The sequence below is a fragment of the Poeciliopsis prolifica genome, unplaced genomic scaffold (assembly GCF_027474105.1).
Source record: "Poeciliopsis prolifica strain line A6 unplaced genomic scaffold, Auburn_PproV2 SCAFFOLD004, whole genome shotgun sequence".
Classification (NCBI taxonomy): domain Eukaryota; kingdom Metazoa; phylum Chordata; class Actinopteri; order Cyprinodontiformes; family Poeciliidae; genus Poeciliopsis; species Poeciliopsis prolifica.
In genome coordinates this window covers 4,169,740-4,182,972 of record NW_026562379.1, presented here as the reverse complement: position 1 = coordinate 4,182,972, position 13,233 = coordinate 4,169,740, and the positions used below count along the sequence as shown (strand labels likewise).

General features: G+C 41.3%; 1 protein-coding gene across 1 annotated transcript; it reads right to left on the bottom strand.

The window, feature by feature from the left end:
* Nucleotides 1-498: 498 nt before the first annotated feature.
* fzd4 (frizzled class receptor 4) lies at nucleotides 499-11,097 on the bottom strand. The gene is made up of 6 exons (XM_055028360.1): nucleotides 10,404-11,097; nucleotides 7,338-7,475; nucleotides 6,069-6,455; nucleotides 5,806-5,951; nucleotides 4,077-4,324; nucleotides 499-3,965 (listed from the first exon to the last, which is right to left on the bottom strand). The coding sequence occupies exons 1-6, from the start codon at nucleotides 10,674-10,676 to the stop codon at nucleotides 3,547-3,549; spliced, it is 1,611 nt and encodes a 536-aa protein (XP_054884335.1). The 5' UTR covers nucleotides 10,677-11,097; the 3' UTR covers nucleotides 499-3,546.
* Nucleotides 11,098-13,233: the final 2,136 nt, after the last annotated feature.

Genomic DNA, 13,233 nt, shown 5'->3' with positions numbered 1-13,233 from the left:
AATATGTCACTATGGTACAGTGGTACTTTTAAAGCAGCACACAACTCTGATGTAATAATTTCACAAACAGTTCACCAATCATTGAAAGCACATGCTGCACAGTACACGATGGGCTAAGATATCTGTATTAAAACTAATTTTTATTGGTCCAGTATATTATTTCCAAAGAGAAAATGGAAAGGTTTACTGATAAGTTTGGGAGAGAGGAAATTGCTTCAAAGTGAAGCATCAAAACTTAATTTGTCTTCTGAGACAAGAGGTGGCAGCATTGTCCAACCTAAAAAAGTGGACAAAGTTCATCAAATGTGCAAAACATAAATCCTTTCACTAAATTGTTTTCTGTGCAAAAGTGTCACAGTGTGGGTTTTAGGAGGATCGAAGATCTCAGCTCACATCTTTACATTTTCTGTACCAGTGTAAACACAAAATCAAATATTCCATGAATTAATCCGTTTGAGAAATTAATTAAACACAAACACACACCCAAACTTGCAGATGTAAAGCACAGGCCACTTAGAAACCAAAAAAACTTTTATTCATCTTCTTCTGATACAAAAGCGTTTTTTAAATAAACAAGTTTTTAAAATTTGTCACATTATTTTTACAAGGATAAATTAGCATTCTATAATACATTGATGACATTGCAAAGAACACAAGTGTTCAACACAACAGGGAGCATTATAAACCTTGAAGGTTTACTATCTGAGCTGGCTAATCGAGCTCGCTGGTGATTCACAACGGGGTTTCTAAAAGAATTTACAAATCGGCACTGCCAGTGGTTTAAGTCCTGCACAAACATTCACTGCACGGGGGGTTAAGGCACATTCAGTGACTGTTTAGAAAAGTCACCTTAAGCTCAGAGTGGTCATAAAATAGGAGGAGGGGGGAGTGCTGTCAAAAATTTAGACGTTTTAAAAGGGAAACTACATTAGCTCAGAGGGGAGGTGGTCACAGGTTAATTTAATTCACTTTAAGTGAAAGTAATGTTTGTTTGACTTTGGAAATTCAATAAGTGTACCGAGGTATGCTGGTCTGATGAAGGAGGTTTGTGTAAACGGTGTCTGTTTCACCACAACAATTGATCCTGAAAACATCTTTGAGGAAACACGCAGCCAAGAAATGCATGGTTCTTATTGGACAGGCTGTGTGAGGCACTGTCTGGTTATCAACATTAAAAAAAAAAACAAAAAAAAAAAACACAACTGCTTGAAAATAAGTCCGAAACACTGAGGATGTGACAAGAATGAATGTATACAGCGTGGCAGATAAAGAGTCAGTTTCTGAGTATCGTAACTAAAGGACTAGATTGGCTTCAGCTACAATCTGCAGAAAAGACAAAAATAGAGAAAATGGTAGGAGAGAAACAACCTGAAACTCTTTGACATCATCCATGACATTTTGAAATGTACGGGACTGTGTTCCAGAAAGGAACTCTGATTGTCTGAGGCCGTGAGCTGAGACATATCAACTGAAGCCAATAAGACACGTGGGAAGGTGACCAATAACAGCATCAGGGGGAGAACCAGTTGCAATGTGCTGTCTCTGTACAAATAAACATTCATAAAAAAGCTTATTGTTACTGAAGAGGAGGGCTTTTGGATTTGTTGAATCTTGAATGATGCATCTGTAAGAACAGTTACAAAAATACTTTGGCATTGTAATCTTGCAATAGATGACCTTTAGTATTCTGACCTCAGAGTTCTGCAAAAGGTTTTAGCATCTGATGAACATTTTGCTCTGATCCAGTCCCAACTTAAGTACAACTATCTCATTTCACGAAGAAGAGCATATTCTCTGACTGATATTGCTGTTGCCTAATGTGTGTTTTGGCAGCTGATTGTCCCATAACTTCTTGCTCTGAAACCTTCCTGGGTTCCAATGTTTGGAAAAGGGCAGGGTTAATAATTAAATTTCCTGAATTGTATGGTGACCCAAAGAGCATATAGAGTGCAGGGTTTGCAGGAAGACTAAACATGATTGGACACTAGCTGAGTTTCTCACAGACTGCCCAAGTGACCCACAAAGGCGTATTTCTCTGCAATTTACACCTGATAAAGAAAGTCAAAACAGATACTTCAAGTTACAAATTTTGTTTGTCCTGATTCTGAAGCATTGGTGGAAATTTTCTGACCTTCTGCACCATCTGCTTTCACATGCCATCAAACCTTACTAATTTAGAAGTAAGGTTCTGTTATTTTATAAGTGATAGCTCTCTCTCTCTCTTATATTGAATAGATTTAGATTAGTTTCCCCAGAAGCCTTATTATTTACAAGTCTGTTGAACCAGAACATGCTCTTGCCTCAAGAAAATGCAGTTTATGCTAATGCTAATTTATAAACCTTCAAACCATCATCACATTTTCGGGGGGATATTTAAATAGAAATCTAGGAATATTTATAGCATTACTGAATTTGGAACCAATGACCTTCCTCTATCAAACACTCTGAGAATGGAACATTTAAAGCATCGTGAAGTGACAATGGTGTAAAAAGGTTTATAACTTGATTTCACATAAACCACTGTGATGCTGTCGAGGTTAAATTTGCTTTTAGATTATAGATTGGGACTTTACTGATCTCGTCCCGATTAGCCGATAGCTTCAGCCTCAGGAAACATCCAATCTAAATTTATACAGAATGAGAAGACTAAACAAAATATCTACTGAAAGCAAGATGATAACTGCTCATAACCTTCCGGTAACACCTCATCTAGCTATAAAACAATGCCTCTGTAGACATAACTGAATTTTAATAGTTTGCTCTCATACTTTACACTTTTGTCTTCACATTTCACACATTTATAGTGCAATAATTACAGCATGGAGACTCGTTCCCACAAATCCAAAGCAATAAAATCCACCTGCACTAGTATCTGATAAAAAAAAAAAAAAGTCATAACCTGACAGAAATGCAGACTGTTTGTCTGTAAACAAATTGTAGATTTAAGGCAGTATTTTGGGTGTTTTCTACAGTTGGTCTGGTATTTTAATGTTGATTAACCTGCAACATTAACATTGCCCAGGTGACATCAGATATTTCTGGGAAGCCAAATATCTGTAAATCTGCTCCAGTGTCAAAGTGTACAATTTAAAAGCCCTTTAAAAGTCACAATAGCACACGGCTTCACTGTATTCAGCAGAGTAGGTCTCTTCTGCTGATTACTTAAAAAAAAAGACAGAAAGGTAGAATCATTGCTTATGTGCATCTTTTCTGCCTTTTCAGCATGTCTTCTTTTTGATTCATTTTTTTTGCTTTCTCCCACCTCTCAATGCAACAGATATCTAATGAGAGGTACAGAGGCTACTCTTGCAACAACATGAATGACTCAATCTTCCTATTTTCTCCTTCATAACTCCTATCATAGGCAGGGAGTTCATGCAATGGCGTTATATCCAGTGGCTTCTCTGAGAAAGTCTGGCTACAATCCTCTGTCCCATTTCTAACTGGGTTGCTCACTCTCTTCGTCCTTCATTTGGCAGAGCAAGTTTCTTTATGAGAAAAAAAACAACGCAAAACTTATGTCCCGTCTATTTCCTCTGCATCTTGTCACACCACTGTCTCGTTGCCTTTTCCCGGTTTGATCCAGCTTTCAACCGGCGCCCTCTTGCCGCCTCGGCTTGCCCGGCTGTCCCTCAGCAGTCGAGCGGAGCAGCGCTGCCAGGTGTGGAGGGTCTTCGCCGACCAAATCCACATCCCTGATGTGATGCCCACGAGCAGCGACATGAAGATCCGAAGCATCTCCGACGCCACATATGAGTCCTGGGGGCTTGTCTTGAACTCCTCCCAGTTAGACAGCTTGTAGAGATAACATCCGATGACTGTGGATGCTGGAACAGTGTAAAGAACAGAGAACACTCCGATCTTCACCATTAGACGTTCCAGTTTGTCTGTTTTAGCTCCATCCTTTTGCAGATTAGAGCGGATCTTGAAGAGAGCAACCAGGCCTGCGCAGATGAACAGAGTGCCTGTGGGGCCACAAGAATTCATACATGAAAGAACAGAAAAATAAAGAGAACAGCCACAGCAGAGTGATAAAATTTGTTCATAAATGATTTCTTTCCCAACCCTGTACCTACCTATGAGAAGGTACGTTGCTAATGGTGCAACCACAAAGCCTGTGAGAGCCTCTTGCTGCTGGTTACCAACATAGCACAGTCCAGTAAGGTCATCAGCGTCTACCAGTCGCATTATAAGGATGACGATGGTTTTAACAGCTGGGATGGCCCAGGCTGCTATGTGGAAGTAAGAACTGTGCATTTCAATTGCTTCATGACCCCACTTCAGTCCAGCAGCCAAAAACCAGGTGAGGGTAAGGATCACCCACCTGGAAGAAAACAAGGAAGACAGAATAAGGGAAACTGTAAGTGCCTTTTGTAAACACTCATAAAAGTCACAATTGAGGCAAACAATTCCTTCTGCAAATTTATAGTGGCCCTTTTTTGGTTCACATGCAGCATTTTAGAGTTTATCCAACTTTAATGTCATGTTTACTTTTACTGACACTTTGTGTTATTGGCAGTTGTTTCTTGCACAGGAAGCACAAGGAGAGACAGAAGTGTCCCACAACTGAGCCCTTCTGGCAGAAAGAAAAAAACAAAAAAAGCAAATTATGTTTTCATTCGTGGATCATGACTAGAATCGTCCTATTTTTAGCTTAACCCACCCCAGCTGGTAGCCAGGTGGTTGGAGACTCAAAACACTGATTTATTTCAGAGCAGCCAACCAACCATCATTTAAGAGCTGACAGCAACACTCTTTACTGTGGCAGCTGCTACTGAGGTGTTTGTTGTCTAGCAGATTATTTGTAAGCAACCTTCTTGCATATGAAAAAGTGGCGTCTGATGCAGGACGGCAATTTATTTTTGTCTTGGGAAATTTGTGATATTTGACCTGAAACAGCCTGCAGCAGTTGCCAAGGAGACTTCAAGTATTACAACTATTTTGTGCTTCATTTAATTTTTGCTTTTAGTTTCTGTTTACTATGCAACATGCTGGGTTTGGAAACAATTTAGAAATAAGTCTAAAAGGTGCATTCTCAAACGAATGCACCACTTAAAGTTAATGGCACTGATCGGCTAATTGTAATCACAATGTACAGAAAACAGTTTAAAAATGTGAACTTCACATACTGCCTTTGTTTTAAAATATTAAATCCCTGTTTTATAGCATGTACTTTCTCACACATACCGTTCAGGGCAGAAGGGCTTAGAGGAATTATTTCAAATGATGTTAGTAAAAAATTGGAACGCTGCATTAAATTCCATTGGTGCTTTTGTATTTGTGATAGGTAAGAGTCATATGTTTCAGGAGCCAAGTATACTGCTCAGGTGCCGACTCAAAACATTCTCATGACAAATCAATTGACCATGTGCCATTTCAGTGGTAATTAGGTCACAAAGGAAGCCACTCGCCAGTTATATAACAGAGTGCAGTGATCGTAGCTCTGGAGTTTGGAGTTTCTGGCCTGCTGCCGTTTCCAAATGGCAAATAAAAAACAGGAAAACAAGAACTGAGTGCGAGGGAAGAAAAATAGCTGTGACAGCAATGTGGGTTTCCACTGCAGCTTCAGGGCAGCATGCACTTGAAAAGTGGTGGTTTTACCAAGGCTACCCCAACTCTGTGTGTGTGTGTGGAAATGAATCCAACTAGTGCAGAGGTTATGAGACAGGATAGTTTGATTTTTTTTAAGGGAAACAGGATGCAAGTCTCGTGTTCCAATTGTTCCACCACAAGGGCCATTCACAGCAGCTGATGACAATGGGGAAACTGGGACGAACAGAAGGAGGAGAGAGTGTTTGAACTAACCACAGTGAGGACGCCATGCCAAAGAAATAGAGGAGAAGGAAGACTATGGCACAGCCGGTGCTCTTTAATCCTTCCTGGACCAGAATCGGAACGGCAGTGGCGTCCAAGTCACAGGAAACTCGCTCTCTTCCAAGAGTCAGTCGTACCTAAGGAGGCAGGAAAAGTCAAATGTACCAAGAAAAGGCGGTTAACTTAATAACAGAAATAGAAAGTTCTCTGAGTCATCTCCACTTGAACAATGGTGCCTTTATTCCATTACTCACCAGGTAAGCAACACTGTACAGATTGCAGCACATTGAAAGAAAGATGATTGGCCTCTCAGGATAGGAGAAACGCTGCGAGTCCAGGAGGAAGGTCAAGACTGTCAGAGTGGTCGACAAGAAGCACAGAACGGCCCACACCGCCATCCAGGCATCTGTGAAGACTTTGGCCCCCCGTCGGTAAAGGCCGCTCTCGTAGCCACACTGGAGGGTACAGGTTTCGGTTTGCTTGAGCCAAGTATACTGCTCAGGTGTCGATCCGAGGGCCTGACATTCCTCCTGATGAGGAGGGTGGCGGACCGGCTGGTAAGGGGGGTCTTCATCACCTGGACCCTCCATGCACATGTGGTTGTGGTCATTTAAAGGTGGGAAGAGGCTGCAATTAAGCACCTGGAGAGACATTACACACAAAAAAAATACTTTATCCCACTCACTTTTACAAGGTTACCAGATTACAAAGTAACAGTAAGCAAAACTAAGTTGAAAATTGATCGATAAATGCAACTAAAAATGTAATTGCCAGTGTCATTAGTTTTAACATTAAACAACACATCAGGATAAGAACACTGATAAGAACTCATGATTTGACCATATTTCTGGCTTCTATTGTCTTTGACACTGTTTACTAGTTTTTATCACTCCTCAACCTAATCTATATTACTCTATATCATAATTTCTCAAAATGTGTTTCTAACCCTCCAATCTCTGGACATCAATGGCAAGTTCTTGATGACTAATTTTAGTTTGACCCTGCAAAAATATGCAGAAGTTTAACTTTGTTGTCAGAATGGTGTTCTCCAACTTTAATCTACTTTGCCACCCATAAAAACTCTTCTACAACTTATAGGCAACAAGAGACATTTTTCTGTTTAGACCTTTTCACCATTTTCACCTTCAAATTTTCATGTTGTGTAGAGAGAGGAACATGTTATCCATTACAGTTTTTCAATCACTTTTTGCAGTAAAGTATACAAAATGCACTTAAAGTAGCACTTCTCTTTTGTTCTTATGAAAACCATCTGCATGTGAAGTCAAGAAGAATGATATTTAAACTGGGGATCTCAGTTGGAAAAAATGAAGGCGATATTTCTGCGCGTTTCAAGCGGCTGGTGTTAAGCTCGTCATGGGAAATTGTTGTAAGAGAAAAAAATCAGTCGGCTGTAAAAGTGGCAATGAAACTTTAACTATACCCCGAAAACTTGTTCCTCCCCACCCCCCCTTTTTCTGTGAAAAAAAAAATATGCATGCTTTCCTCATGACAATGCGACTCACCTCAGGCCAAATGAAGCCAAACTCATGAAGAACAGGGAGGCATTTTCTCTTGACGGACAAACACATGCTCTTACACGGCCCAATAGGGATGGGAACCTTGTCTGTGCACATGGGCACATAAACTGAGCAAAGGAAGAACTAGAAGAAAAAGAAAGTTATTTGTTTAACATCTTATTTGCATGGGTTGTAAGGTTCTAAATAAGAAAAAAAACAAAAAACATTATTGTCTGGCAAATCACAGCAAAATCAAGTAGCAGAGGTTTAAAAATAAGCAATAAAAGGTTCTACTAGAGAGATGACAGAATGAAACATTAATTTAACATGACTAAATCACAAAGATAAACTAAAAAAACAGCTTAAATTAACCCATGAGGTAGCAAGTAAAATATGTTGCAGGGCTCAGTTTGTTTATATTGCCTGGATAAGAAGCAGAGGGTGGCAACACCCTGCTCTCCCACATGGCTCTTTCATCAAACTGCCTTTGCTTCTTGCTTTCACTGTAATTTTCTGAAATATTCCAACACCCTTAATATTGGCAGAATCTCCATTTTTAAGAAACCCCATCACCCACCCCAGCAATGTGGTTTGAGGTAAGTCTTTTTGCATCTTCTTAAAAAACAAACCAAAAAAAAGGATTACCAACACCAACTTTAAAATAGATCCTTAAGATATGCTTATGAAGACACAGAGCTGCCAGATTCGACTGTGGAGATAGTGATGCAAAGGAAGAGTAACTCCAGGGTCTCAGAAGTCAGAAATTTTAAGCGATTTCACGCATCTACTGTGAAAGCTCCTGCCAGTCAAAGTGTAAAATTGGACTAGGCTCGCGAAATGAAAATTTATAGAATCGGAAGGTATGTTTCACTCAGGTCTCCGGACCTGAAGGTAATCAACAAGGAAAAATTTATTTGTGAGTTCCCCCTCCAAAAAAAAAAAAAAAAAAAATGCAAAAGAAAAGAAAAAAAGTTGTTTCAGATGTAAAAAAGAAAAGAAAAATAAGATATGCTATAAAAATCCTAGTATGACTCAAATACCTAATTTGTTACTGTTTCGTGATCTGGAATGGCCTCTAATTTTTAAGCCGAGCAGAATTTGGATTCCTCTAATACGCTGTAAATAAAACATGCCATAATTATGAACAACTCTGTATGTAGACTCAATTCAATTGCAAAAAGTGTGCACAATCGGTGGGGAGGGAGAGTGTGAAATTACAGACATTTGGAGATCCTTCCTGCAGTGGGCTATATATGCTCAACCGGTGACAGTAACGTAACACTTTCTGGGTGTTTTCCACAGACCGTCTGTAACCCGAGTGCTGCCACGTTAATGCTAAAAGCTGCTCGGGTTACCAGTCAGGAAGCCTCCCATTAGAGCAAATGTTAGGCGATACGGTTTCTCCCTCCCCTTCCTCAGTCTTTGGGTGGTGGTATCTGTGTTCATCTCTGTGTGTGTATGTGTGTGTGGGAAAGGGAGAGATAGGAGGAAGGGTGTGTGTGTGTGTGTGTGTCAGCTAAACCTGCAGGACAATTTACAACTGGAGGCAGACAGGTTGATTTTATGCTGCAGTTGCTCCTCATTCATGCATCTTGAGGCGCTGCAATAATGCAGCAGATCCAGATGCGTTTTGCGGGTAATTTCACATAGCAGCAGATACAAATAATTTACGGCAAAACCTAAGAAAAGGGTTCGTATTTAAGTCTAGATGTGCATGCTTTGGCAGGAGAGAGTCAGGGAAAGTTTTCACCCTGCTATACATCAGACATGTGAGCCTGACTGATTTCAAGGTATGACATTTTCCTTCATAACTCTTCCTTTGGGTTATTGTCCACTTTAATACTATTCAAAGGAAGGGCCATAATGACTTCAGTTATCTCCAAAGCCACGGAGCTCAGAGTAACGAAATGCTGCCCCTCCCACACCTGTTTCTGTGCAATACTGGTATGCTGTCTGAAAAAAAAAGACTCCTATGAGAAAAAGAAAAAAAAAAAAGACTGTTGTAAAAAATATTTACAGTGACCAAAAAGACAAACGATACCTATCACTTTTTAAATCCTGGTTTAAAACTACAGCTGACAATTTCGGCAAACAGATGACGTTGTACATTTCTGTGCTAAATGTGGCACTTTTTTGCTCAAGCTTATCATTATAAATAAACTGATCGCCTTTTCCATGACCAATACCAAATTCTGGGGTTTTTGAGGTTGGCTGTTCTGCTTCTGATTTTAGGCTCTTTTCCCCCCCTAAGAACTGTAACACATAAGGGGTAAAACAAATCCCTGCTGGAATTCATTGATTGAGGGTTTGAACCCAACTGAACGAGAAGGTAAGGTGATCCCTTGTCAGATTTTTGTCAGATTTAAAAGCACATCAAAAGTTTGTTCATGTGTTTATACGTTGAAAACGTTTTTGGTTTAGTGCACTGACCTGGTTTTAATAAGACGATAATCAAAAAACCTCTTAATCAATCCTTAATTTTTTTTCCCCCCAATTTGAGAGATGCATTATGGGCCCAGACTATTTTTCCCCTTCTGCATGGTGCATGAGTCAAACAAGCAGCATTTGTCTTAGGACACTAAGGGCACCATTGTTAACAGGAAGACTGTACAGTATATAGCAGAAGATCCAGCTGCTGCTGTGTGGGGCAGTGGATGGACTCAGAATGTCAACAGACAGTGGGGGGCATTTTCAGCGAAATTAACGTGACAGTTTTTGGCGAAGAAAAAGACATCGGGAGGGAGAGAATCAGCGGGAGAGACCCTTCAAACCGCCCGGGAATCAACCTATAACATGCTGATTATTTCTGGCACCGTCAGTCTGAGCCGCGCACAGAACAGGCAGTTATTGCGAGTGGTCTGGCTCCCTGTCATGTGCTCTGGGACCACACTGTTTCCCTTTGCGTACACACAAATATAGCACACTTTCAGCAGGAGCCAGGCTTTTTTTTTTTTTTTTTTTTTTTTTTAAGAGCCAGGGCGGCTGCTCCGAAGTTTGAGCGTGGCTCCGGTTCCGTGCGCTCCGCTTGATCTCAATCTAACCTAACGCGTCGCCGCGCTTGGTCCGCCGTACCTTGAGCTGACTGGAGCAGCCGTACTGGATGAGCGGCGTGAACGTGGTCAGCTGCAGCTCGGCGTCCGACTGCAGCACGTTGCCCACCAGGTTGGGCATCTTGGTGACGTTGTAGCCCAGACCCTGGCACATGCCGATCCGGATCGGGTCGCAGGTCATCTCCTCCTCGTCGTCGCCGGCGCCGCCGAACGCGTCAATGGCCAAGAAGAGCGGACAGACCAAGAGGAGCGCGAGCGACACCATCATCATCATCATCCTCATTGTCCCATGCATGTTGACAAAGAAATTCAAAAAAAAAAAAAAAAACACCGGAACCGACCGAGTGAATAATATTGTCTCCACAGACTCCGGTAAGGCGGGTCGCCTTGGACACCGGGGCACGTGGGTTTCAGGTTAGTCCAGCAGGAGCGCAGCGCGTGTCGTCCCCGTGCGTCTTTTGAGGTCACAACATCCCACCCTGAGCGGTCCTCCGCGGTCAGATATCCAGAAAATATAGGTGGCGAAGCATTCCCAGAGCTGCGCCTTGGAGGAATTGGTTGGGTTCCCGCAGCTTGAAGGTCCCTCTACATGTCTGATGTGTTCCCGGTTGGTTACAGCGATAACTTCTCGTCAGGGAGGAACGCGCTGCAGGACCTACTTTGCGCCCGCTGCCTTTAAGCGTCCAGTGCTAAACTTTGCCGTGTCTATGAGGGGAGACTGGCTTCACCCGTCCCGGAGGACACCAGTCCAATCACAGCGCTGGATTTGGGTTTTCCTGACCAACCCACGGCCAGAAAGGCGGGACCTGCAGCCAGCCTCCTCCTATATCCCCAGTCTCTCCTTTCTTTCCCTATTTTGTCTCGTTTAAATGATCCTGATCTTCTTTCATTCCACTTAGTCAGAATCCCACTCATACTCAAACCCCTTTACTCCCACCCCATGGCTCTTATTTCAGGTAGTGGTTCAAACATTTTACTGAAATGGGAGTGGGTGCAGCATCAATTGTCACTGGAAGCATGCAAGCGCATCTCAATAATATAAAATATAAGTGAAAAATTTCCCTAATTCACTAAAAAACAGCTAAACACTTATAATTGGTAGATCTAATGTAGAGTTATTCATTTCATGGGTTTATTTCTGGTCATTAAAAATCATTGTGACTTCCTCTCCATAACAGTCCACTGTTTCTCTGCAGGGTTCATGTGAGGCCAGGTAGCTGGCCAATCAAGCACTGTGATATCATGTGCAGTTAATTGGTTGTATCATCAGAGTGAACAGGTGCCAAGTTCTGCTGGAAAATTAAATCAGGAATCATGAGTTGCTCTGTGAATCTCCATCCCGCCACAGCACTTGAGGACATTGATTTTTAACTGAAATGCAAAATGTATTTTCATCTGACAATATATTGCAACAGTGTAAACATTCTTCTCCTTTCCCTGGTTAGAAGCATTTGATGTTGTCACTGGTTCAGGAATACCTCAACATGAAGAATCCAACATTTGCAACTCTTGTCTTGGATGCATAAGTGCATTCTGGCTACTAATGCACTCACTCACTCCCAGTTGTTTGTACATCTTTTTTATTTACCGTTCTATACCTCCACTTAGCTTTTCATTAAAATGCCTGATACAGTGAGCAAAAGTCAAGCAGCCAATTCAGATAGTTACATGCAACACTGACATTGGACTTTAACGAACTGAGACAGCGTCGGTTCATTTTCAATAAACTGCTGCATATTTATTTGTTTTAAAATCGCAGAGCTTTTTACATTTGAAATGTAATGTTGTGGTGCAGCCATTTTCTCTTCGGTGCAACACCCAGGTCTGTTTGCCAGTTTCAGGACTCGACCAAAACCCCTCAGTGTCATTACCTTGAGACACAATGAGATTTGGTAAAGTATAAAACGGGCTTTAATGATCAAGTGTTACAAATCATGCAAGTCGTACAAACGGAAATTGAGTGACGTTCAACCATCCAGCGTGGGGCTCCACTCAGCACACTGCATGGACCCAACCGATGCAAAGATTGCAGTACGGGGTCTGCTTTCTTATTATTATTATTCTATAGCCCCTCTGAGGGGTGTTGCTTAATCATTTTGTTTGTGTGACTGTCGCCAGTCGTATATATGTTATGGTCATGCAGGCACGCACCAATGTGCATGTGAGCAGATAAGAGATAGAGGAAAAACAGAATCATATATCCAGAGCAGTACTGTTGATAAGTCTGACTACGGCTATTTTTAGGATCTGAAATCATACTGCATTTATTTCTCACCGGGGCATTACATCAGACTACAGAAAAGGTATTTTCTTGTGATCATTCATTTTAAACAGAAAAAAGTAACTGAGCACTGTGTTTTTTTGTTCGACTTAATATGGTAATTGTGCAATGCCTCTTGCCCTTTGTTTCCCAGTGGCCCCTGAAAAGCACAATTTTCAAGGACAACAAAGTTCTTTCCGTTCTCCTCCCCCTACCTAATAGCAAACAATTAGGACACCAAACCCCTCAGAAATATAATTTATCTAAAAATGTGGGGCAAAGAGAGAAATAAAATACAGTCCTGTCTTCTCCAAAAGGGAAATTATGACATATCCAGAGCTGTTATTCATATTGTGCGGTTTAACTATTTTTAGGTTAGCATGCATTATAGAGATGCCAAAATTTGCAGGACTTTATTTTAAAATTTCAGTCCCTAATTGTCCTTTTGGGCAGTCTGGAAGCTCACCACAGGCTCCACTCCCCCTCTCCAATAGGCCCATCAGCTCTAAGTGTTCCTGACATTGTAATTGAAAGTAGGACCTTAAGTGATGCTGAAGCATTGGAAGTCTGCTTTGCATTGCAATGAATGCAC